The 20739-nt window shown below is 37.2% G+C and overlaps 3 protein-coding genes across 7 annotated transcripts; 2 read left to right on the top strand and 1 right to left on the bottom strand.

Moving 5' to 3' along the window:
- Window positions 1-51: 51 nt before the first annotated feature.
- On the bottom strand, window positions 52-3563 carry LOC132113717 (mitochondrial import inner membrane translocase subunit Tim8 A-like). Its single transcript, XM_059521653.1, has 2 exons — window positions 3334-3563; window positions 52-661 (listed from the first exon to the last, which is right to left on the bottom strand). The coding sequence occupies exons 1-2, from the start codon at window positions 3442-3444 to the stop codon at window positions 503-505; spliced, it is 270 nt and encodes an 89-aa protein (XP_059377636.1). The 5' UTR covers window positions 3445-3563; the 3' UTR covers window positions 52-502.
- On the top strand, window positions 3520-4983 carry LOC132113718 (cytochrome b-c1 complex subunit 8-like). Of its 3 annotated transcripts, none has more exons than XM_059521654.1 (3): window positions 3520-3654; window positions 4496-4667; window positions 4771-4983. In XM_059521654.1, exons 2-3 carry the CDS (start codon window positions 4514-4516, stop codon window positions 4863-4865), a joined length of 249 nt encoding a protein of 82 aa, XP_059377637.1. In that variant the 5' UTR covers window positions 3520-3654; window positions 4496-4513; the 3' UTR covers window positions 4866-4983. The 3 variants fall into 3 exon arrangements, with proteins under 3 accessions (XP_059377637.1, XP_059377638.1, XP_059377639.1); XM_059521655.1 differs by having other exon boundaries at window positions 3529-3658; XM_059521656.1 differs by having other exon boundaries at window positions 3642-3708.
- Window positions 4984-12076: 7093 nt separating this feature from the next.
- Window positions 12077-20683, top strand: LOC132113714 (glutathione reductase-like). Of its 3 annotated transcripts, none has more exons than XM_059521651.1 (14): window positions 12077-12254; window positions 12636-12781; window positions 13010-13036; window positions 13154-13242; window positions 14930-14999; window positions 15403-15550; window positions 15739-15793; window positions 15878-15977; window positions 16068-16154; window positions 16303-16470; window positions 18080-18191; window positions 18576-18707; window positions 19797-19930; window positions 20064-20683. In XM_059521651.1, the coding sequence occupies exons 4-14, from the start codon at window positions 13157-13159 to the stop codon at window positions 20211-20213; spliced, it is 1242 nt and encodes a 413-aa protein (XP_059377634.1). In that variant the 5' UTR covers window positions 12077-12254; window positions 12636-12781; window positions 13010-13036; window positions 13154-13156; the 3' UTR covers window positions 20214-20683. The 3 variants fall into 3 exon arrangements, with proteins under 3 accessions (XP_059377634.1, XP_059377633.1, XP_059377632.1); XM_059521650.1 differs by having other exon boundaries at window positions 12636-12789; XM_059521649.1 differs by lacking the exon at window positions 12077-12254 and having other exon boundaries at window positions 12535-12789.
- The last annotated feature ends 56 nt before the right edge of the window (window positions 20684-20739 follow it).

Here is a 20739-nt window from a genome sequence, read left to right as displayed (position 1 = left end):
ACTCCGCTTTCTCCTATGATAATTTCCATATCGTATGATTGAACTGCAGGAGGTATTTGATCATTTTATTTCAAGTCCACATTTCAACACACACTGAATAAGCCACAGATCTTGAAGATTTCCAAGTAAAACAATGCAGTGCTGACTTGCTCTGTAGGTTGAAGAGAAAGTGAAAGCAGAGCCGCCTCCTCAATTCCAGATCAGATCTGTACAAAGGGACCTTTCACATTATGTTCCATGATGTTTTCTTGAATTCATACCAAAGTTTAGCACTGGGAAATGTCAATATCGGCGGTGACGGTAAACAGGGCTTGCAATTGGACTGGAACATGCATCCTTTTGATTTTGAATATATGGCCATTACAATAATAAAAAAAGCAAAATGAGGCACTTTATCTTTGAGAGATTAACTGAATCCTGTTGATATCTGTTGCCTCACAGTTCTCAAGTTGGCATGCCAAAGCCTCAGTAAGTGGTTGAATGATGCGGTCTTGTGGTTCTACTAGTCTGTCATGGTCTCAGAGAAGGTTCCTCTACTCTGAGTTTGCTCTAGTCTGTTGAGGATGAATTGACTTGTATCGATGAATCGTTCCACACAGTTTACAAAACACACCTCTGTCCTGGAGTCAAGCTTCGGGCCAGGCTTATCCATGCACTTCTCCTGCAAAGATAAACACTTTGAGCTCCAAAGAAACCCACAACTGATGACCTTGATGCATTGTAATCTGGCATGTAACCTGGTTCATCCATTTTGGATTGGACTGAGGTACGCAACTGGATACAATCTCATACCAATTATTACAAAGTTAAATCCTATGACACATACATATACATTATACACACACACACATATATATATATATATATTATTATTCAGCTAATGTAAGTAATTCCTGTTCTTATTATATTTATCCAAGAATCTTAATAAATTCAGTTTCCATAAAAAATATTAAGCAGCACATCTGTTTTTTTTTCCAACACTGAAAGTATTAAGAAATGTTTATTGAGCATCAAGTCAGCATATTAGAAAGATTATCAGAAGGATCATGTGACACTGAAGACAGGAGTAATGGCTGTTGAAAATTTTACTTTGCCATCGCAGAATTTTTTTTTTTTTTACAAATACATTTTTGATCAAATAAATTCGGACTTGGTCAGCTGTGCATCTTACCAACCCCAGACAAAGGTTTTTTGTGTGTGTTTGTGTGAGTGACCATGATAAATAACTATTTCAAAAATATATATACACACATATACACACACACACACACACACATATATATATATATTAGAGCCCAAACCGATATATCGGCCGGCCGATATTATCGGCCGATATAAGCTAATTGCATTTAAATCGGCATTTATAACGGCCGATGAAACATGAGAAACAGAGTCTCATGCTTCACTCATGTTATGAGTGTTGCATAGTGTGCCCACCAGAGGGAGCTCTGCAGCTCCAGAGTTAACAACAGCGCCAGAAGTCCACTACAGAAGAAAGCGATCAACTGTTTTGACGGTGAGTCTGTCGTTCGTCATGTGAAATGATTGTAGATTTAGTTCATACCCTGTATATAAAAACTGTGTGGTAGTTCTAGCTAACGGTCCTATCATTATCACTTCTAAATATTCTGTAACATCACTTACAGCCGCTAATGCATTGCTATATTAGATTAGCCACAAAGCTAATACCATGTTTATCAGTGGAAGAGCGCGAACGTTAATAGGAGGTCAAACTATAACGTTAGCATTTAACTTATTCTTATTCTATTGCGGTGTGTTTCCACATAATGACCGCGTAATTGGGCCTTTCACACAGGATGCGGTATGCACGGCGCTTGCCGCTGGGTTCAGCGTTGCCCTTCAGATACAACGCGATTTGCGCTGGGCTATGGCATAGGCAGGGTTTTAAAAACATTTAGCGGGAGCTCTTTCATAGTCTGTTGTTCCACCTTTCGGTCAGCAGCAAACATTTATCGGTCCCGTTGTAAGAAGCGAGCGATAGCGCTAGTCCTGCTGATGAGAATTAAGAGAGAAGCAAGGAAGAAGAGGCTACCCTCAGGTCCAGAGAACAATTTGGTGAATTCAGGCTGGTTATGTTACTCTAACGCTAATAGCTTCCTTTTTAGCAGGCCCCTTAAATGCTTGCTATTAACTTGTTTGAAGGTGGTTCTTCTCAAAATTTACAGCGGTGTGTTCATGACACTAACGTTAACCATTCAACTTCGAATTGATTCCGTAATCTTCCGGTAATAGTAGGCAAGACGATGTTCTGTGAGAGCAAATATAGTGTAGTTACAGTAACTACAGTAGGTGCGTCAGAAATGATTAAACCAGAGGGGACATGTAAATAAATGTGAGCTGAACTAGCGCTTTTTTTTTTTTTTACATATTGTTTCAAAGCAGCTTTACAGACATAACAGGAAAATGTTGAAATAATATTGTTAAATATAAGTAGGTAATACCTATTGCTTGACAAATAAAAAATATATATATATTTCTCATTTTTGCCTATGTTGGAGATCCGTTTATTATTATTATAATTCTAATGATGACATGAGTAATGATACTTGGTGATATTATTAATACACATGCTTATTCTTTCTCCGTCTCTCTTTCTGCCTACAGATGGCTGAAAAAGGTGAATGCTGTAGCAGCAAAGTGTGGGACTACTTCTGCAAATACTTTAACTTTAGTATTATAATTTATTTACAGTACACACACAGACTGTTAAAACCAGCTTCAACTGGAAGAAAGTAAAAGTGTTAAATGTTTAAAACCAGACTGTTTTTTGATCATTAAAAAATATATACTTTTGATGTGCAATTGTTTAGTCATTGAGACTGTAATCTAAGGCTTTTTTTTTTTAACATAATCCATTCTGGAAAATGGTTTATACAGCCCACATACATAGAACAGGCAGATATTTTGCTATTGAATGTTGTGTAAGTGCAGTTTATAGGAAATGGGTCTAATATCCAGATTATTTTTAAAATCAAAATATCGGCTTATAAATCGGCTCTTTTCGAGTTAATATCGGCATCGGCCCCCAAAAATCCATATCGGTCGGGCTCTAATATATATATACATATATATACACACACACACACACACACACACACACACACACACACATATATATATATATATATATATATATATATATATATATATATACACACACACACAAACATACATATACACACACACACACACACACACATACACACATATATATACATACATACATACATACATACATACACACACACACACACACACACACACACACACACACACACACACACACACACACACACATATATATATACTCACCCAGCACACTTCTGTCATCTGATGAACAAGCTGCTGAAACCTCTGCTTTTGAGACTCGACCGCGATAAACTGCTGCAGCTGAGGGTCTGCCGCGACTCCTTGATTATCCATTAAGGAGAATCACTGAATGGTGATATTTGACTATTGTATATACGCTTTTCTGGAGCTATGCTGACCTTCACGTGTCTCGATATCCAGGAAACAGTACAGCGGCGCGCCAATGAGAAAGCGTGACTCCAAGAGGAAACGGATGTGACATCAGGTTGCACCCGGAAGTTGTTAGAATCCTCAGCGCTACAAGGGTGTTAAAAGAGCAGTGAGGTTGGTGAGCTGAAAATCTTTTCGTTCTTTGTCTTGTATTTTATCTTTGTTGAGGTCAAAATGGTGACGTTATCTTAATTTAGCCATTGCATGTATGTTTGTGCAGTATAAATGTATGTGTAAACAGAAACAGTGCGAAAGAGATCAATGTCAAGCAAGGTCTTACAGAGAGCTGCTAGCCTAGCCACGGGACGTGAAAAATAAAACTGAATTTATCTGTTCTGCTTTATTAATACTGTTCCCACTTAGTGAATTGAATGGACGTTTCTATGTAACTTTTGATATTTTACACTGTTATAGTATAACCATAAGCCAGGATTTGTTCATGTACAGCAGCTACATGTTGTTGCAATTCATTTATTTAAATTAACTAATTCAATTATTGAATGAATCCAACAAAGAATCAACCATATTAATTATTACAATAGATACTTTATACTGTTTTTGGATCAATATTGTAGAGGAAAAAAATAAACTTTGGGTGTAAATAAACTATAATTAATTTACTTATATTTTGAAAGTATTAAATATAATATTTTGTTCATTTTCATGATATTATACTTTGTATGTCTGTGTATTGCTATAAAATGTTAATGTAATATATTTTATAATTTAATCCAAAATATAGTAAAACCAGTAATATTGTTAAATGTTTTAATTTAAAATAACAATAAACAATTTATTTTATTATTGTACTTTTTTAAAAACATATACAGCTGTTTTAATGTTCAAATATAGACTTTCTTTACATTTATTGAGTTACTGACAGTGAAATGTTACTGTTGTCTAATGTTTTATTTTAAACATTACTAAAGTGAAACTTGAATAAAATTTCTTTCAGGTCAGCTTTCTTGGCACAATGGGTCGTCACTTCGGAGATTTGGCCAAGATAAGGCATGTGATCACCTACAGTATTTCTCCCTTTGAGCAGAGGGCTTTCCCAAACTACTTTTCTAAGGGAATCCCAAATGTGTGGAGACGATTCACAACATCTGTATTCAAGGTTGCACCACGTAAGTCATCTCTGTCTGAAATATATATATTCTAGCTATGAATTATGAAAGCAGATATTGTGTATGACTAAACTTTTCTACAAACCTGTATCTCTATTTACAGCCATGGTTCTGATGTACCTGACCTACACATGGGGCAATCGTGTTCATGAACAGAGCAAAAGAAAGAATCTTGCAGACTATGAGAATGACCAGTGAAATCACTCAGCTGAAGATCCTTGTGTAACAACAGATAATATTTATGTATAAAAAAAAAAAATTCTGACTTGTTGCCACTTCGATTCAGTTTAATAAAGTACCTTAATATGACACATCACTCAGATTTATTCTCTCATTTGTAGCGGTCATCATAAATATTAGAAATACAAGTGTCTTCTGGCTTCTTGTTTTGCTTCTACTAGTGGATACCATGGTAATTGTAAAGGCAAGTTTTGTGTACTATAGAGATTTATTTTTCAGTTTTTTTGTTTTTGTTTTGGTGAACTGATGAGTTTTTATACATGATAATGAAATATAGCTAAACACTACTATGAGCAAGACTGCTGTCTGCCATGTAAAGACTTCTCACGTTTAACAAATTGGGTGTTCAAGACCTTTTTCAATGTGAATGATCAGTGCCAGTACAGAAAGCTCTCCCTCCCTCCTTTACTCTCTTTCATTCATCAGATGTCTTCTTGTAAAGGTTTTTATAAAGTTTAAACATTCTCATTATTGGCATAAGAAACCACAAACTGTAAATACATGCATTCAAATACATGGTTATGTTTTTCTGGATATGTGCGCATTAAAAGAGTAAACAGTACACACGACTGTTCAAATTTTTATGGTCAGTTGGATTTTTTACATTTCTGAAAGAAGTCTTATACTCGGCAATACTGCATTTGTTTTATGAAAGTAAAAGTAACAATAGTAATATTGTGAAATATAATTTAAGCTGATTTTCAGCAGTGATTAGTGTCTTCAGTGTCACGTGATCCTCCACAAGTCATTCTAATATGCTGGTTTGCTGCTCAAAAAAAACCCGAATTCCGGAAAAGTTGGGACGTTTTTTAAATTTTAATAAAATGAAAACTAAAAGACTTTCAAATCACATGAGCCAATATTTTATTCACAATAGAACATAGATAACATAGCAAATGTTTAAACTGAGAAAGTTTACAATTTTATGCAAAAATGAGCTCATTTCTATTTTGATTTCTGCTACAGGTCTCAAAATAGTTGGGACGGGGCAGGTTTACCATGGTGTAGCATCTCCTTTTCTTTTCAAAACAGTTTGAAGACGTCTGGGCATTGAGGCTATGAGTTGCTGGAGTTTTGCTGTTGGAATTTGGTCCCATTCTTGCCTTATATAGATTTCCAGCTGCTGAAGAGTTCGTGGTCATCTTTGACGTATTTTTCGTTTAATGATGCGCCAAATGTTCTCAAATGTTAGCACCCACACTCTTCTACGACGAAGCCATGCTGTTGTTATAGCTGCAGTATGTGGTTTTGCATTGTCCTGCTGAAATAAACAAGGCCTTCCCTGAAATAGACGTTGTTTGGAGAGAAGCATATGTTGCTCTAAAACCTTTATATACCTTTCAGCATTCACAGAGCCTTCCAAAACATGCAAGCTGCCCATACCGTATGCACTTATGCACCCCCATACCATCAGAGATGCTGGCTTTTGAACTGAACGCTGATAACATGCTGGAATGTCTCCCTCCTCTTTAGCCCGGAGGACACGGCGTCCGTGATTTCCAACAAGAATGTCAAATTTGGACTCGTCTGACCATAAAACACTATTCCACTTTGAAATAGTCCATTTTAAATGAGCCTTGGCCCACAGGACACGACGGCGCTTCTGGACCATGTTCACATATGGCTTCCTTTTTGCATGATAGAGCTTTAGTTGGCATCTGCTGATGGCACGGCGGATTGTGTTTACCGACAGTGTTTTCTGAAAGTATTCCTGGGCCCATTTAGTAATGTCATTGACACAATCATGCCGATGAGTGATGCAGTGTCGTCTGAGAGCCTGAAGACCACGGGCATCCAATAAAGGTCTCCGGCCTTGTCTCTTACGCACAGAGATTTCTCCAGTTTCTCTGAATCTTTTGATGATGTTATGCACTGTAGATGATGAGATTTGCAAAGCCTTTGCAATTTGACGTTGAGGAACATTGTTTTTAAAGTTTTCCACAATTTTTTTACGCAGTCTTTCACAGATTGGAGAGCCTCTGCCCATCTTTACTTCTGAGAGACTCTGCTTCTCTAAGACAAAGCTTTTATAGCTAATCATGTTACAGACCTGATATCAATTAACTTAATTAATCACTAGATGTTCTCCCAGCTGAATCTTTTCAAAACTGCTTGCTTTTTTAACCATTTGTTGCCCCCGTGCCAACTTTTTTGAGACCTGTAGCAGGCATTAAATTTTAAATGAGCTAATTAAGTGGATAAACGTGTAAAATGTCTCAGTTTAAACATTTGCTACGTTATCTATGTTCTATTGTGAATAAAATATTGGCTCATGTGATTTGAAATTCCTTTAGTTTTCATTTTATTAAAATTTAAAAAACGTCCCAACTTTTCCGGAATTGGGTTGTATATATAGGCGGGAAGGAAGTCGACCGGAAGTTGAAGTCGGCCGCGTGCCGCCATCTTGTAGCAGAACTTCACTTGCGTTAGCATCCCATTGACTCCCATTCATTTTGGCGTCACTTTGACAGCGAATAACTTTACATCTGAGGCGTTTAAAGACTCCATTTGTCCATTACTTATTTCTAAACATACACGACAATGTATAAAGGGCTCCATTCCCTTCTATGTTACATTATGGCCCCGTAGAAACAATTTTTGTAAAAATAGGCTAACGATTGCATCATAAGCATAATCTACTCTCTGTCGCATAGTAGAGAAATTACCGTACAGACAGGAGGAGAAGCTCGCAGGCAATCGGGGAGACATCAAGACAGAAGCCCATAGATATAGAGTCCATAAAAGCAACGGGACAAAATATTTCAACGACGTTTTTGGGGAATTGAAATAATTCGGTATGTGGCAAGTGAATACGTATGAAGTAGCTTTTATCCACGAACTTTAATAATTTATCTACTTCATTAAATAATGAAGTATGGGTAACGGCCGGTATATTGACGGGGAATGGAGAAATTATCAGGAAATTATACAGGCAGTGTAAGAAAAATCTCAATCGTGGTTAACGTTCCTTTATTTATTTACAGATCTACGCTTGAAGATGAATGTGATCCCTTTCATCCTGGTCGGAAGCCATCTACAAAATGTCATAGCCTACATAACGTGAAATAAAGAAAAAAGTTTTTTGTTCAAGTGTTTTTGACCATGATTTATTAGCCAAAACTGCATGATTTAACATCTAGCTCACAATTATTTGAATATTAGCCTATGGGCAAATATTTGTTTTACGTGAAGAGATGAAATCATGTAGAACAATAAGCAATTTTAAGAGACTATAAATGAACAGCCTATATTGAATCGATACGAAAATGACTCGAGGGGATATTTTATACTGACAGTATGGTTCCTGGGATTATATGTCTGTTTTGGATGGGTTACTATTCGGTTTGATGTAGATAGAAGGAAACAAACATTTTTTTTAATGTGTGCGTTTATGCATGTATGTGTACATGTGCTATCTGAATCACTTTTAATAATTTTGGATGATTGTACAGTCGTGGCCAAAAGTTTTGAGAATTACATAAATATTAGTTTTTTAAAAGTTTGCTGCTAAACTGCTTTTAGATCTTTGTTTCAGTTGTTTCTGTGATGTACTGAAATATAATTACAAGCACTTCATACGTTTCAAAGGCTTTTATCGACAATTACATGACATTTATGCAAAGAGTCAGTATTTGCAGTGTTGGCCCTTCTTTTTCAGGACCTCTGCAATTCGACTGGGCATGCTCTCAATCAACTTCTGGGCCAAATCCTGACTGATAGCAACCCATTCTTTCATAATCACTTCTTGGAGTTTGTCAGAATTAGTGGGTTTTTGTTTGTCCACCCACCTCTTGAGGATTGACCACAAGTTCTCAATGGGATTAAGATCTGGAGAGTTTCCAGGCCATGGACCCAAAATTTCAACATTCTGGTCCCCGAGCCACTTAGTTATCACTTTTGCCTTATGGCACGGTGCTCCATCGCTCTGGAAAATGCATTGTTCTTCACCAAACTGTTGTTGGATTGTTGTAAGAAGTTGCTGTTGGAGGGTGTTTTGGTACCATTCTTTATTCATGGCTGTGTTTTTGGGCAGAATTGTGAGTGAGCCCACTCCCTTGGATGAGAAGCAACCCCACACATGAATGGTGTCAGGATGCTTTACTGTTGGCATGACACAGGACTGATGGTAGCGTTCACCTTTTCTTCTCCGGACAAGCCTTTTTCCAGATGGCCCAAACAATAGGAAAGGGGCTTCATCGGAGAATATGACTTTGCCCCAGTCCTCAGCAGTCCATTCACTATACTTTCTGCAGAAGATCAATCTGTCCCTGATGTTTTTTTTGGAGAGAAGTGGCTTCTTTGCTGCCCTTCTTGACACCAGGCCATCTTCCAGAAGTCTTGTCCTCACTGTGCGTGCAGATGCGCTCACACCTGCCTGCTGCCATTCCTGAGCAAGCTCTGCACTGGTGGCACTCCGATCCCGCAGCTGAATCCTCTTTAGGAGACGATCCTGGCACTTGCTGGACTTTCTTGGACGCCCTGAAGCCTTCTTTACAAGAATTGAACCTCTTTCCTTGAAGTTCTTGATGATCCTATAAATTGTTGATTTAGGTGCAATCTTAGTAGCCACAATATCCTTGCCTGTGAAGCCAGTTTTATGCAACGCAATGATGGCTGCACGCGTTTCTTTGCAGGTCACCATGGTTAACAATGGAAGAACAATGATTTCAAGCATCACCCTCCTTTTAACATGTCAAGTCTGCCATTCTAACCCAATCAGCCTGACATAATGATCTCCAGCCTTGTGCTCGTCAACATTCTCACTCGTCAACATTCTCACTTTTCCAATTTCCAATATTTATGTAATTCTCAAAACTTTTGGCCACGACTGTATATATTCTAAATGATACTATATTAATATGGCTTACCTTTGTTGGTAGCGTAGTTACCCATGGTTTTAGTTATTGATGTTATTGGTGACATTTGTTATTGTCCATTTATTATCTATATCTTACAACCCGAATTCCGGAAAAGTTGGGACGTTTTTTAAATTTTAATAAAATGAAAACTAAAGGAATTTCAAATCACATGAGCCAATATTTTATTCACAATAGAACATAGATAACGTAGCAAATGTTTAAACTGAGAAATTTTACACTTTTATCCACTTAATTAGCTCATTTAAAATTTAATGCCTGCAACAGGTCTCAAAAAAGTTGGCACGGGGGCAACAAATGGCTAAGAAAGCAAGCAGTTTTGAAAAGATTCAGCTGGGTGAACATCTAGTGATTAATTAAGTTAATTGATATCAGGTCTGTAACATGAATAGCTATAAAAGCTTTGTCTTAGAGAAGCAGAGTCTCTCAGAAGTAAAGATAGGCAGAGGCTCTCCAATCTGTGAAAGACTGCGTAAAAAAATTGTGGAAAACTTTAAAAACAATGTTCCTCAACGTCAAATTGCAAAGGCTTTGCAAATCTCATCATCTACAGTGCATAACATCATCAAAAGATTCAGAGAAACTGGAGAAATCTCTGTGCGTAAGGGACAAGGCCGGAGACCTTTATTGGATGCCCGTGGTCTTCGGGCTCTCAGACGACACTGCATCACTCATCGGCATGATTGTGTCAATGACATTACTAAATGGGCCCAGGAATACTTTCAGAAACCACTGTCGGTAAACACAATCCGCCGTGCCATCAGCAGATGCCAACTAAAACTCTATCATGCAAAAAGGAAGCCATATGTGAACATGGTCCAGAAGCGCCGTCGTGTCCTGTGGGCCAAGGCTCATTTAAAATGGACTATTTCAAAGTGGAATAGTGTTTTATGGTCAGACGAGTCCAAATTTGACATTCTTGTTGGAAATCACGGACGCCGTGTCCTCCGGGCTAAAGAGGAGGGAGACCTTCCAGCATGTTATCAGCATTCAGTTCAAAAGCCATCATCTCTGATGGTATGGGGGTGCATAAGTGCATACGGTATGGGCAGCTTGCATGTTTTGGAAGGCTCTGTGAATGCTGAAAGGTATATAAAGGTTTTAGAGCAACATATGCTTCCCTCCAAACAACGTCTATTTCAGGGAAGGCCTTGTTTATTTTAGCAGGACAATGCAAAACCACATACTGCAGCTATAACAACAGCATGGCTTCGTCGTAGAAGAGTCCGGGTGCTAACCTGGCCTGCCTGCAGTCCAGATCTTTCACCTATAAAGAACATTTGGCGCATCATTAAACGAAAAATACGTCAAAGATGACCACGAACTCTTCAGCAGCTGGAAATCTATATAAGGCAAGAATGGGACCAAATTCCAACAGCAAAACTCCAGCAACTCATAGCCTCAATGCCCAGACGTCTTCAAACTGTTTTGAAAAGAAAAGGAGATGCTACACCATGGTAAACATGCCCCGTCCCAACTATTTTGAGACCTGTAGCAGAAATCAAAATTGAAATGAGCTCATTTTGTCCATAAAATTGTAAACTTTCTCAGTTTAAACATTTGCTATGTTATCTATGTTCTATTGTGAATAAAATATTGGCTCATGTGATTTGAAAGTCTTTTAGTTTTCATTTTATTAAAATTTAAAAAACGTCCCAACTTTTCCGGAATTCGGGTTGTATTTAACAGGCCAAAGCAGACGCTTTTGTCCAAGCGATTTACTGAATAACTTTTTTATATGACTGATTCGTCCATTTCTCTTGCGATGTAGATGTGTAGATAACAGTTAACGCCATTTTGTGGTTATATTCGGCGCCCATTAACGTTATACAACATCATGTGCATCAAAAATTCAATTATATTTAAAATATTCGATCCCTGGGCAGGTTAAATAACTATTGGGTATGAATTCATATCAGTTCTTGAACATAATTTTACATAACTTCTTAATAGTATGCATTAACTTAATATGGCGTACTGGCATTTTAAAAAACTATACAAAATAATTAATCAGAATACGTAGTCCTGCTCACTCACGCCAAAGAACTCCCCGCTCAAGCTCGCCGTCTCTGCAAGATTAACGATGGCAGTTTGCACGCACAGCTACTAGAAGATTTACATCTGTCAGACAGGTTGCTGACGTCATCAAGCTTAGTTTGAGTCTGCGCGTCAGAAACGGAAGTACTTGAAAAATGGGCTTCACTTGTCTCAATTGAGTTCCAATGGGGTCGCTGTGTCCATTTCTTTTACTGTCTATGGTTTACACCTGTTTTTATACAGTCTATGGTTTACACCGACACAATCCGTTATGAACACCACCGTATGAATACGAAGATGCAGGAGATACGCCTAACGATTTTATAACTCAGCACCTCCAAGTAGCCACACTTCATTTGCTATATGTAATGTTTACAATGTACTGCACAAGGATTTCCTCTACAGGTATATATGTAACGGCTGCACTTCATCGGTAAGTTTGTGTTTGGTGAATTGAACTGTCATGTCTTTTTGCGAAATATTTCCCATTACCAAATAAAGCAGACTGTTGTCTGTTTAAACATGGTTAGGCGCAAAGTGAGTTCAAAGTAAGGTCAGCACCTGGGATGTTTAGGGATGGGATTGATAGCGAAGGACATTAATATCGGTAACTGATGACTATTGTCCAAACTTGCTTCTGGGATTTACATACTATTGTGTGAATTCACAATGACTAAGCACAAGCTTTCACGTCCCTCCCATTAGTTCAACTAGTGCGTCGGACGGGGTGTTGGCTTATGGAAATATTAAACCCGCTGGCTCGACTGAGAGCGTCTTTTCTTATTCTTGTACGTTCGCTGTCATCTTCTCGTAGACTCTTCGGTCGCAGCATGGCATCTGAATCCGTAACGCGCTTTGATTTTCTGGTGATTGGCGGAGGATCCGGGGGGCTGGCCGGCGCGCGGAGGGCGGCTGAACTCGGTGCCACTGCAGCCGTGATCGAAAGTCACAAACTCGGAGGTACCTGCGTGAGTAAAGATCATCCTGCTTCTGCAAACCCACATTCCCCTTAGAGCCATGTAGATTGTGTTCTTTAGACGAGTTATATAAAGTAATTGGCCGCTGAATTAGTCACATGAACAGAGGTGCTTTGACAAGTGTTGTGTTTAATGCAAGACCAGCACCTGTGCATTTTTGTCTGGTGATATTATTGACTTGGTGTGTTAAACAACTTCTCTTCTGCTGCAGGTGAATGTTGGTTGTGTTCCTAAAAAGGTAATTCACCACCCCCCCCCCCCCCCACACACACACATACACTAAATTGGTTATGTGCATAATGTGAGTTGTGTTGTCATAAATGCTCATAAAGTTTTGCATTTTGCATGCTTCCAGGTTATGTGGAACACATCCACCCATGCAGAGTATCTCCACGATCAAGAAGATTATGGATTTGAGGGAGCAAAAGCACATTTCAACTGGCAGTAAGTAAGATCACACTTTCTTGGGGGTTTTCTTCTGAGTTGTTTGGTTTTGTGTATAATGTTGAGTGTGTAGGATTATGGCAAGCCATTGCAACATTAAGTATTCTAAAAAATAAACAAATTAATAAATAAAAATAGCACTGATAGCATTTATTTAGTATCTTTTTTATTTTTTATTACTAGTATATTTGTTAGTATAACTACTATAATTTAATAGTGACTAGTATATATCTCTGCTATTGCAGATGTTGGTTCATTAGATAATATTCTTGATTCTGATAGTAACTAGTTCTTTTCATATAACCAAGCCAATTTGACTGCTCAATTTTTAAGTTAGCAGCCATTTATAACTTCAGTTATTATTTATTATTAAATCTGATTCTAAATCATTGAATGTTTTTCCATGTTAAAACAATCATTGTTTGTGAATACCACAAAATCTAAACAAAATGGGAAAAAAATACAATTCTACATTCATTATTTTATTATTTATTTCCAAATTTAGTTCACGTCAAAATGGTAATAGTTTAGTTATAAACACATTGAAGATTAGCGGACTGGCTGCCAATTCATGAACCAATCAGTGTCCGTTCTCAGAGCATATAAGCCCTGATCGCGTGAGGCACGCCGCTTCTGGATCATGCTGTTCTGTAGTTTATTAAAAGGTGATTAAATCTGAACGTGTCGCATGTCTATATTGCATCAAGATGCGACACTTCACTCCCTTGGGTCCGCAGCAACACATCGGCCATGCATGAAGTCTTTATGACTTTATTAGAGAGAAGAATATGTCCTGCCACTCCCTCCGAAGCTGATTACTACCGAAGCTTCGAAACTCAACAAATGGTATTCGTGCCTGCCCTACTACAGATACACATTGAAAACAAAGTATTCAAAATTTTACGTAGCAATTCTCGTCCAGTGTGCAACCTTCTTTACGCTTTGTTTTTGCTTTTGTTGGAGGACATAATTTAAGAATCATAACCTGCCTAATTGGCTAGTGAATTGATATGTGTTACCTGTCACGGTTGATTTTCACCCACATTTTTTGGTTAGCTGGTTTTAATTTCAAATCCTGTCATAACATACCAGTAAGTATTCCATTACAACTGGAACAAAATTTGCTGTTGAATTCTATTGGAATTTGCAGGTCACATATCAACTTTTCACTTCTAACTAGCATGTATTTTTATTACCTATACTATGTTACATATTTCAAGTACCTATTCTACTAGAAATTCTACCAGTGATTAATGGTAATTAAAAAGAAGTACCAGTCATTTTTCTACTAGTAGTTAGTTTATAGTAATTAAAAGTGAGTAATAGTAACATCAGTAAAGATACAGGGATACATGTAATAACAGCTTGCCATAGAGTTTGTTTCTGTAAGGAGATGTGGTAATTATTTTCACAGAAAGGACTTTTTAACCCTTGTGACAGTTGAGGATAGTCATGTTCCCCCAGGCTCTGATTCATTACAGCTTTCAGAATTAGTTTTTCTTCCCTTTTTTGGCATATAATATCAGTACTGCTTTAAGCTTTGTCAGGCACAAAGTCATGAGGTGGAATAGTTTGCTTGACTAGAGCTGTGTTATGTTGTAGAGAGTTCAGCTACCAGGATTTCAGTGATATGATAAAGCTAAATTCAAATTAACAGAGGTCACTCTTTGGGTATGTGTATTTTCAGACTCATTAAACGCAAAAGGGATGCTTACGTTAGTCGCCTGAATCAGATTTACCGGAACAACCTTGACAAGGTAGGTTGCAATAAGTTAGTTTTAAATCAGCAAATTAAATATGAAGTGAGAAGTAATTTGTAAAAAAATATTTTATACCAAAATTTAATATCAAAATTTTTTAAGGGGTCACTTTGAGAAGAATTAAATTTTCTTGATCTTTATAGTACCAGTTCTTCATTTTACTATGAAAGCTTTACATAGAAATTTTAAAAGCATGAAGACAAAAAAAAAAAAAACGTCATATTTAATTGTCAGAGGCAGTGTGGAGAAATTAGCGCCAAAAGCATCTTGCTAACTGACTATACTCAGTGGACCTCGAGGGAACAATTAAATAGCATAATGAAAATGCATAATAGGACCTTTAAACCCTGAGAAATGGTATTGATGTGATGACTGAGAAGTTGTTTGTGGCTCTACACAGGGCAAAATTGAGTCCATTCATGGATATGCAAGGTTCACAGATGATCCTGAACCTACTGTTGAAGTTAATGGAAAGAAATTCACAGCTCCTCATATCTTAATTGCCACTGGCGGCCACCCATCCACTGTCAGTGAGGATGATGTTCCAGGTGATCTTATGTTTGTTCATTACAACAACAATTGTTTTTTTTTTTGTTTTTTTTTTTACCTCATTCTGCTTTACTTCTCAGTGCACCCTTATCATGTGCACTTGCATTAATGTGATTTTTGTACTTTTTTTCATCACTTCTTTGACAGCATCTGCTTAAAACATTTTGTAATTTCAATGTTATTGCAGGAGCCAGTTTAGGCATTACCAGTGATGGATTCTTTGAACTTGAGTCTTGCCCTAAGTAAGTGATTCATTGCTGATTTCTACTTATATTATTGTGTTTTCTTAGCTTATCCTAGAATAACCGACCACTGTATCCATCTAGACGTAGTGTCATAGTTGGGGCAGGATATATTGCTGTGGAAATGGCTGGTATCCTTTCCACTCTTGGGTCCAAAACGTCCATCATCATACGACAAGGAGGGGTAAGAACCCTGTTTATTGTCACCTGGCTATATGCCACTGTCATATATATCCCAGTAAAGTAAGCAATGTCTGTGTTCTTTCTTTTCAAGGTACTGAGAAACTTTGATGCCTTGATAAGCTCAAATTGCACCAAAGAATTGCAAAATCATGGTATTGACTTACGGAAAAATAGTCAGGTAACTAGTAGCGAGTAATATTAAGTAAGGTATTACGTAGCTGGCTTACTTTTCCAGTGTGATGTATCAGTTTGTTTGGCACAGTTTTAGTTACACACACCCCGAAATGTATCTTTTATAAGCATATCCAAATATTCTGTTTTTACAGGTTAAGTCAGTGCAGAAGACTGATAAAGGCCTTTCTGTTAAGCTGGTGACAAAAGATCCTGATGACAAAGATGCACAGGAGAAGTGCGACACCATCCTTGAAGTGGACTGTCTGCTCTGGGCTATTGGCAGGGAACCCAACACCGCTGGCCTCAATCTCCGTTCAATAGTAAAAATGAATTTCAATTTGATTAATATTATTATTTTTATGATTAATATCAGCATTAGTAGTATGATTGGTAAAATATTGTTAGTAAAAAAAAAAATAATAATAATAAACATAAGAAGCTTTAAGGAATATTACAGGATTATGAATTAAAAGGGGTCATATGATGTTTCAAAAAATAACTTTATTTTGTGTATTGAAATGTGTTTCTGTGTTTTAAGGTAAAAAATAACATTTTCCAAATTCTGTACATTATTGTTTGTCCACTTTGCCCTGCCTTTCTGAAATTCGCAGTTTTTTACAAAGCTCATCGGTCTGAAAAGCGAGGTGTGCTCTAATTGGCCAGCTATCCAGTGCTTTGTAATTGTCGATTGCCTCAAGCATGTGATGGAAATGTTACGCCCCTCACCATACTGTGATGCGTGTCCTGGTCATAACACCGGCACTACAAGACAAATACAATAAAACCCATTAAAAAAAGAGACATCCAGTGGGGACATAATTATGGATTATAATGATTTATACTGTGTTTTCACGCGTTGCGTTGCATTGCATCGCACCGTATAAACATAAAACCATTTCTGCATTTGTGATCGGAGAAACGACAAGCAACAAGCTCTACTCTTCACAAGCGGTTCTCAATTTTAGTCCTCGCACCCCCTATTTTGCATGTCTCTCTTTTTTAATACATGCAATTCAGATAATCAGCTCGTTAGAAGTGAGCTCCGTGCATGAACTGTGTTCCCATTGACATGGTCCTTACACAGTGTTCATTGCTCTCTACTCCCTGGGAAATCTGTTGAAGTTTAACATTATCTCAGTTTGGAACATTCATTCACAGATTTGCGCTGTGCAACGTCTTCACACACGGTGTCCCATCATATACCTCTGTAAATAAATACAATTGAAAATTCCCATCTCACACACTTCAATGCACTTTGAATGGAACATATACGTTTGCTTCAAACTGGAATCATGGCGGAATATCCTTTGATGTCCACTTTGCAGGGCACTTACGTTTGAATAGAACAAACGTCCAAAGCATACGAGAAACATAAAAAATGTGCATAGCAGGGGGCCGTGTGGACTGGAATTGAGAACCGCCTCTTCAAAACTGGAGTTTGAATCATCAGTGGCAAATCCTTTAAATATGTAACCGTACATACAGACTGAGTCAGAACAGCCGGCATTGTAGTCTTCTCTCCCAGGATCAGAAAACAATCCTCCATAAAATGTGCTGCACACATCTGAATATTTGTTGCTCAAGCATAACTAGATGTTTATGTGCCTAGAACGGTAGGGAGATTTAGACAACTTTTTACCCCTTTTGCACAGAAAAATTTAAGTATGCTTTAAAAAAAACTTAAAAGCTGTGCATTTCTGCTTTTAAAACCCTCTGGAATGCATTATGACATTGTGTACACACCATTTTTGCCTTTTACAAACTGAGGGATCATGGAAACATGCCACAGATGCTGTTGATAAAGTTCAACTGAAAACAGAATATTGTTTTAAACTGCAGAAGCTACACAGATACTAATGCATGTGTTCTGTTCACAGTGTATCAGTTGGTGATAAAATAAGAATAACAGTTGGATGTATTGTTATCCAGGGTGTGAAGCTTGATGAAAGGGGACATATCGTGGTGGATGAGTTCCAGAACACCACTCGTGCAGGTGTCTATGCAGTTGGGGATGTTTGTGGGAGAGCTCTTCTTACACCTGGTATGACTTCAAGATCACATCCTTACGGAGAATTTGCTCTTACATGCATTAAAATCTTCTGGGTGTTTTGTTTTAATACATCAAATAAAACAGCTCATTTTTACACACTGTACTCCGTTTTGGCATAATATCCAATAAGCACACATTTAGTAAGAGATTTGGTGTTAAAACAATTAATTAAACTTAAAAGATCATGATGCGTTGTGCAATGCAATCTAGCGACATCAACTGGTCAGTGTAAATTGGACATGCTTACCATTTGTCACACTTTTTTAATTACATAATAGTTTTATCATCCGTTTAATGTGAATGTATATTCTGTTTTGTTTTTTCAGTTTTTTCTGATAAGCTGTTGTTGTTTCCTGTTTTTGTTTGTATGGATAGTTGCTATTGCTGCTGGCAGAAAGCTTGCTCACCGGCTGTTTGAGGGCAAAGCAGACTCCAAAATCGATTATAATAATATCCCTACTGTTGTGTTCAGCCACCCACCTATTGGCACAGTGGGACTAACTGAAGGTGAGCTAATGTATGAATTATGCTTCCTTACAATATCTTAAAGATCAGACTCCATGTGTAGCATTATTATTTTAGTATAATTTATATACCTTCATATTATGTATTAATCTTTTAGTTTGATTGCCATTTTGATTGTACTTTTGTTTTTTGTTAGTTTTATTATTTTTTTCTATATCCATCTGATATTGTTTTTTACTTTCTATATTGATTTTTTTTTCAGCTTTAACATAAACGCTTATTTCAGTTATCAAGGAAAAATTTCTAATTTACATTTACCGTTTTCAGATATGTTTTCTCCGTACAGAAAATTGGCTACAACGGGGTCCACATCTATCTGTCTGTCTATCTAGCTCTCTCACACTCTTCCCCATATTTACTTTATTTGCCATATAATATATGTATTAGCACATGGAGTTGCAGACAAAAACATTGTAGATTAAAATATCCTAGATACCATTTTGATGATAAAATAATAATTCAGTAAAAGTTCTTATGTAAGAGTAATAAGGGCCAGATTTACAAACCTTTGTTTGGCTTTTAAAAAACTACTGTCAGGATTTACTTTAGACATGCTGACAAAGCATTAGAGATGAAAAAGTGTGGAACTAAGTATTTCTGCATATGCTGATTATTGCATATGCTTTTGGAGGTGTTTCCCTTTCAGATGCAGAATTTATGGGAGGAGAGTATTTAAATAAATCATGGTGATTGAGTAAGGTTTGCAGTGGTCAGTTTAGTTATGTTTGTGCCATGACTGTATTTAACACCTAAAAAAGCCATTTTAACCCATTGTGAACCTGTTTTGTAAGTAGATTACATAGAGATTGCACTGTTTATTATGGAATTGATCCGGCTGTATCTGTATTCTTTAATTTGTGAAGTGTCATTCTATCAACGTCAAAACTTTAGACTCCAGGCAGCGCTTTTATGGGATTGTGGACACTTATCTGCTTATCTTTAGTAAATTTGGCCCCAAGACTGTATGGAACATGTCCTAAAGTATGTTCAGTAAACAGAATGACTGACAACTTAACAAATAGTTTGAGCTACCCTTACAAAATATATATTAAAAAATGTCATGTTTTGCAGATGAAGCAATCAAGACCTGGGGAAAGGACAATGTGAAGGTTTATACCACTTCTTTCACCCCCATGTATTATGCCATCACCACTCGAAAGAGTCAGTGCATCATGAAGTTGGTTTGTGCTGGCAAAAATGAGAAGGTGAGGTCCTAATCAGTCCATCGATCATAAATTAGCATAAAATGTCAAGAAGTATCTGGAGTCATATTTTATTTTATTTAACTCCTCCCATGTTACATTTAAGTCATTTTCAATAAGTCACTTTTCTTTTTAGGTGGTTGGTCTCCATATGCAGGGTTTTGGCTGTGATGAGATGCTTCAGGGTTTTGCTGTGGCCGTGAACATGGGAGCTACTAAAGAAGACTTTGACAGAACCATTGCCATCCACCCGACATCCGCAGAGGAGCTAGTAACACTGCGCTAATCAGGTGTTCATATCCCAACATGACAGCTTCGTTCCAATCTAATCTAAACAAAACAAAATTTATTTGACTATTCTCCCAACATTAATATTTTGTGATGACAAGAAGTATATATTTGGTTTGTTATATCTCTGGGTTCATGTATTATTGCCAGTGATAAGGAACGACACATTACAACCGTTAATTAGGCCGTTTATCTCTCGTACATTGTATTGTTGTACCCCACCGCTGCAATTTTTCCCGGGTATTATTTGATTGGAACAGGGTCAGATAAAAACTTTTAAAAAGATTTATGATAGCCAAAAGTAAAATGAAAAATGTTTATAGTCAAACACTGTTGCTTTACCTTTACATTTTTGGAAAGTTGGATTCAGAGTTGCTTTCAATAGTGCTTACAAAATGTATGTAAAATAAAATTGTGGATATGCACAGGTCAGCACTTGCGCATAGACCATGTCTACATTTATAAAAATACATTTGTCTTTGTGTGGTTGATCTTTTCTTAATTTCTGTACAGACATCAATATT

This window comes from Carassius carassius, chromosome 33 (genome assembly GCF_963082965.1).
Source record: "Carassius carassius chromosome 33, fCarCar2.1, whole genome shotgun sequence".
NCBI classification, from domain to species: domain Eukaryota; kingdom Metazoa; phylum Chordata; class Actinopteri; order Cypriniformes; family Cyprinidae; genus Carassius; species Carassius carassius.
This window is presented reverse-complemented; position numbering and strand designations above follow the sequence as displayed.

Coding starts and splice junctions, on each gene's coding strand:
- LOC132113718 (XM_059521654.1), top strand. CDS start 4,514: ATGGGTCGTCACTTCGGAGATTTGGCCAAGATAAGGCATGTGATCACC. Junction 4,668..4,770: donor TGTATTCAAGGTTGCACCAC/GTAAGTCATCTC, acceptor CTCTATTTACAG/CCATGGTTCTGATGTACCTG.
- LOC132113714 (XM_059521649.1), top strand. CDS start 12,559: ATGGAAATATTAAACCCGCTGGCTCGACTGAGAGCGTCTTTTCTTATT. Junction 15,000..15,402: donor ACCGGAACAACCTTGACAAG/GTAGGTTGCAAT, acceptor GGCTCTACACAG/GGCAAAATTGAGTCCATTCA. Junction 15,794..15,877: donor GAACTTGAGTCTTGCCCTAA/GTAAGTGATTCA, acceptor GTATCCATCTAG/ACGTAGTGTCATAGTTGGGG.
- LOC132113717 (XM_059521653.1), bottom strand. CDS start 3,444: ATGGATAATCAAGGAGTCGCGGCAGACCCTCAGCTGCAGCAGTTTATC. Junction 662..3,333: donor AGATGACAGAAGTGTGCTGG/GTGAGTATATAT, acceptor TTATCTTTGCAG/GAGAAGTGCATGGATAAGCC.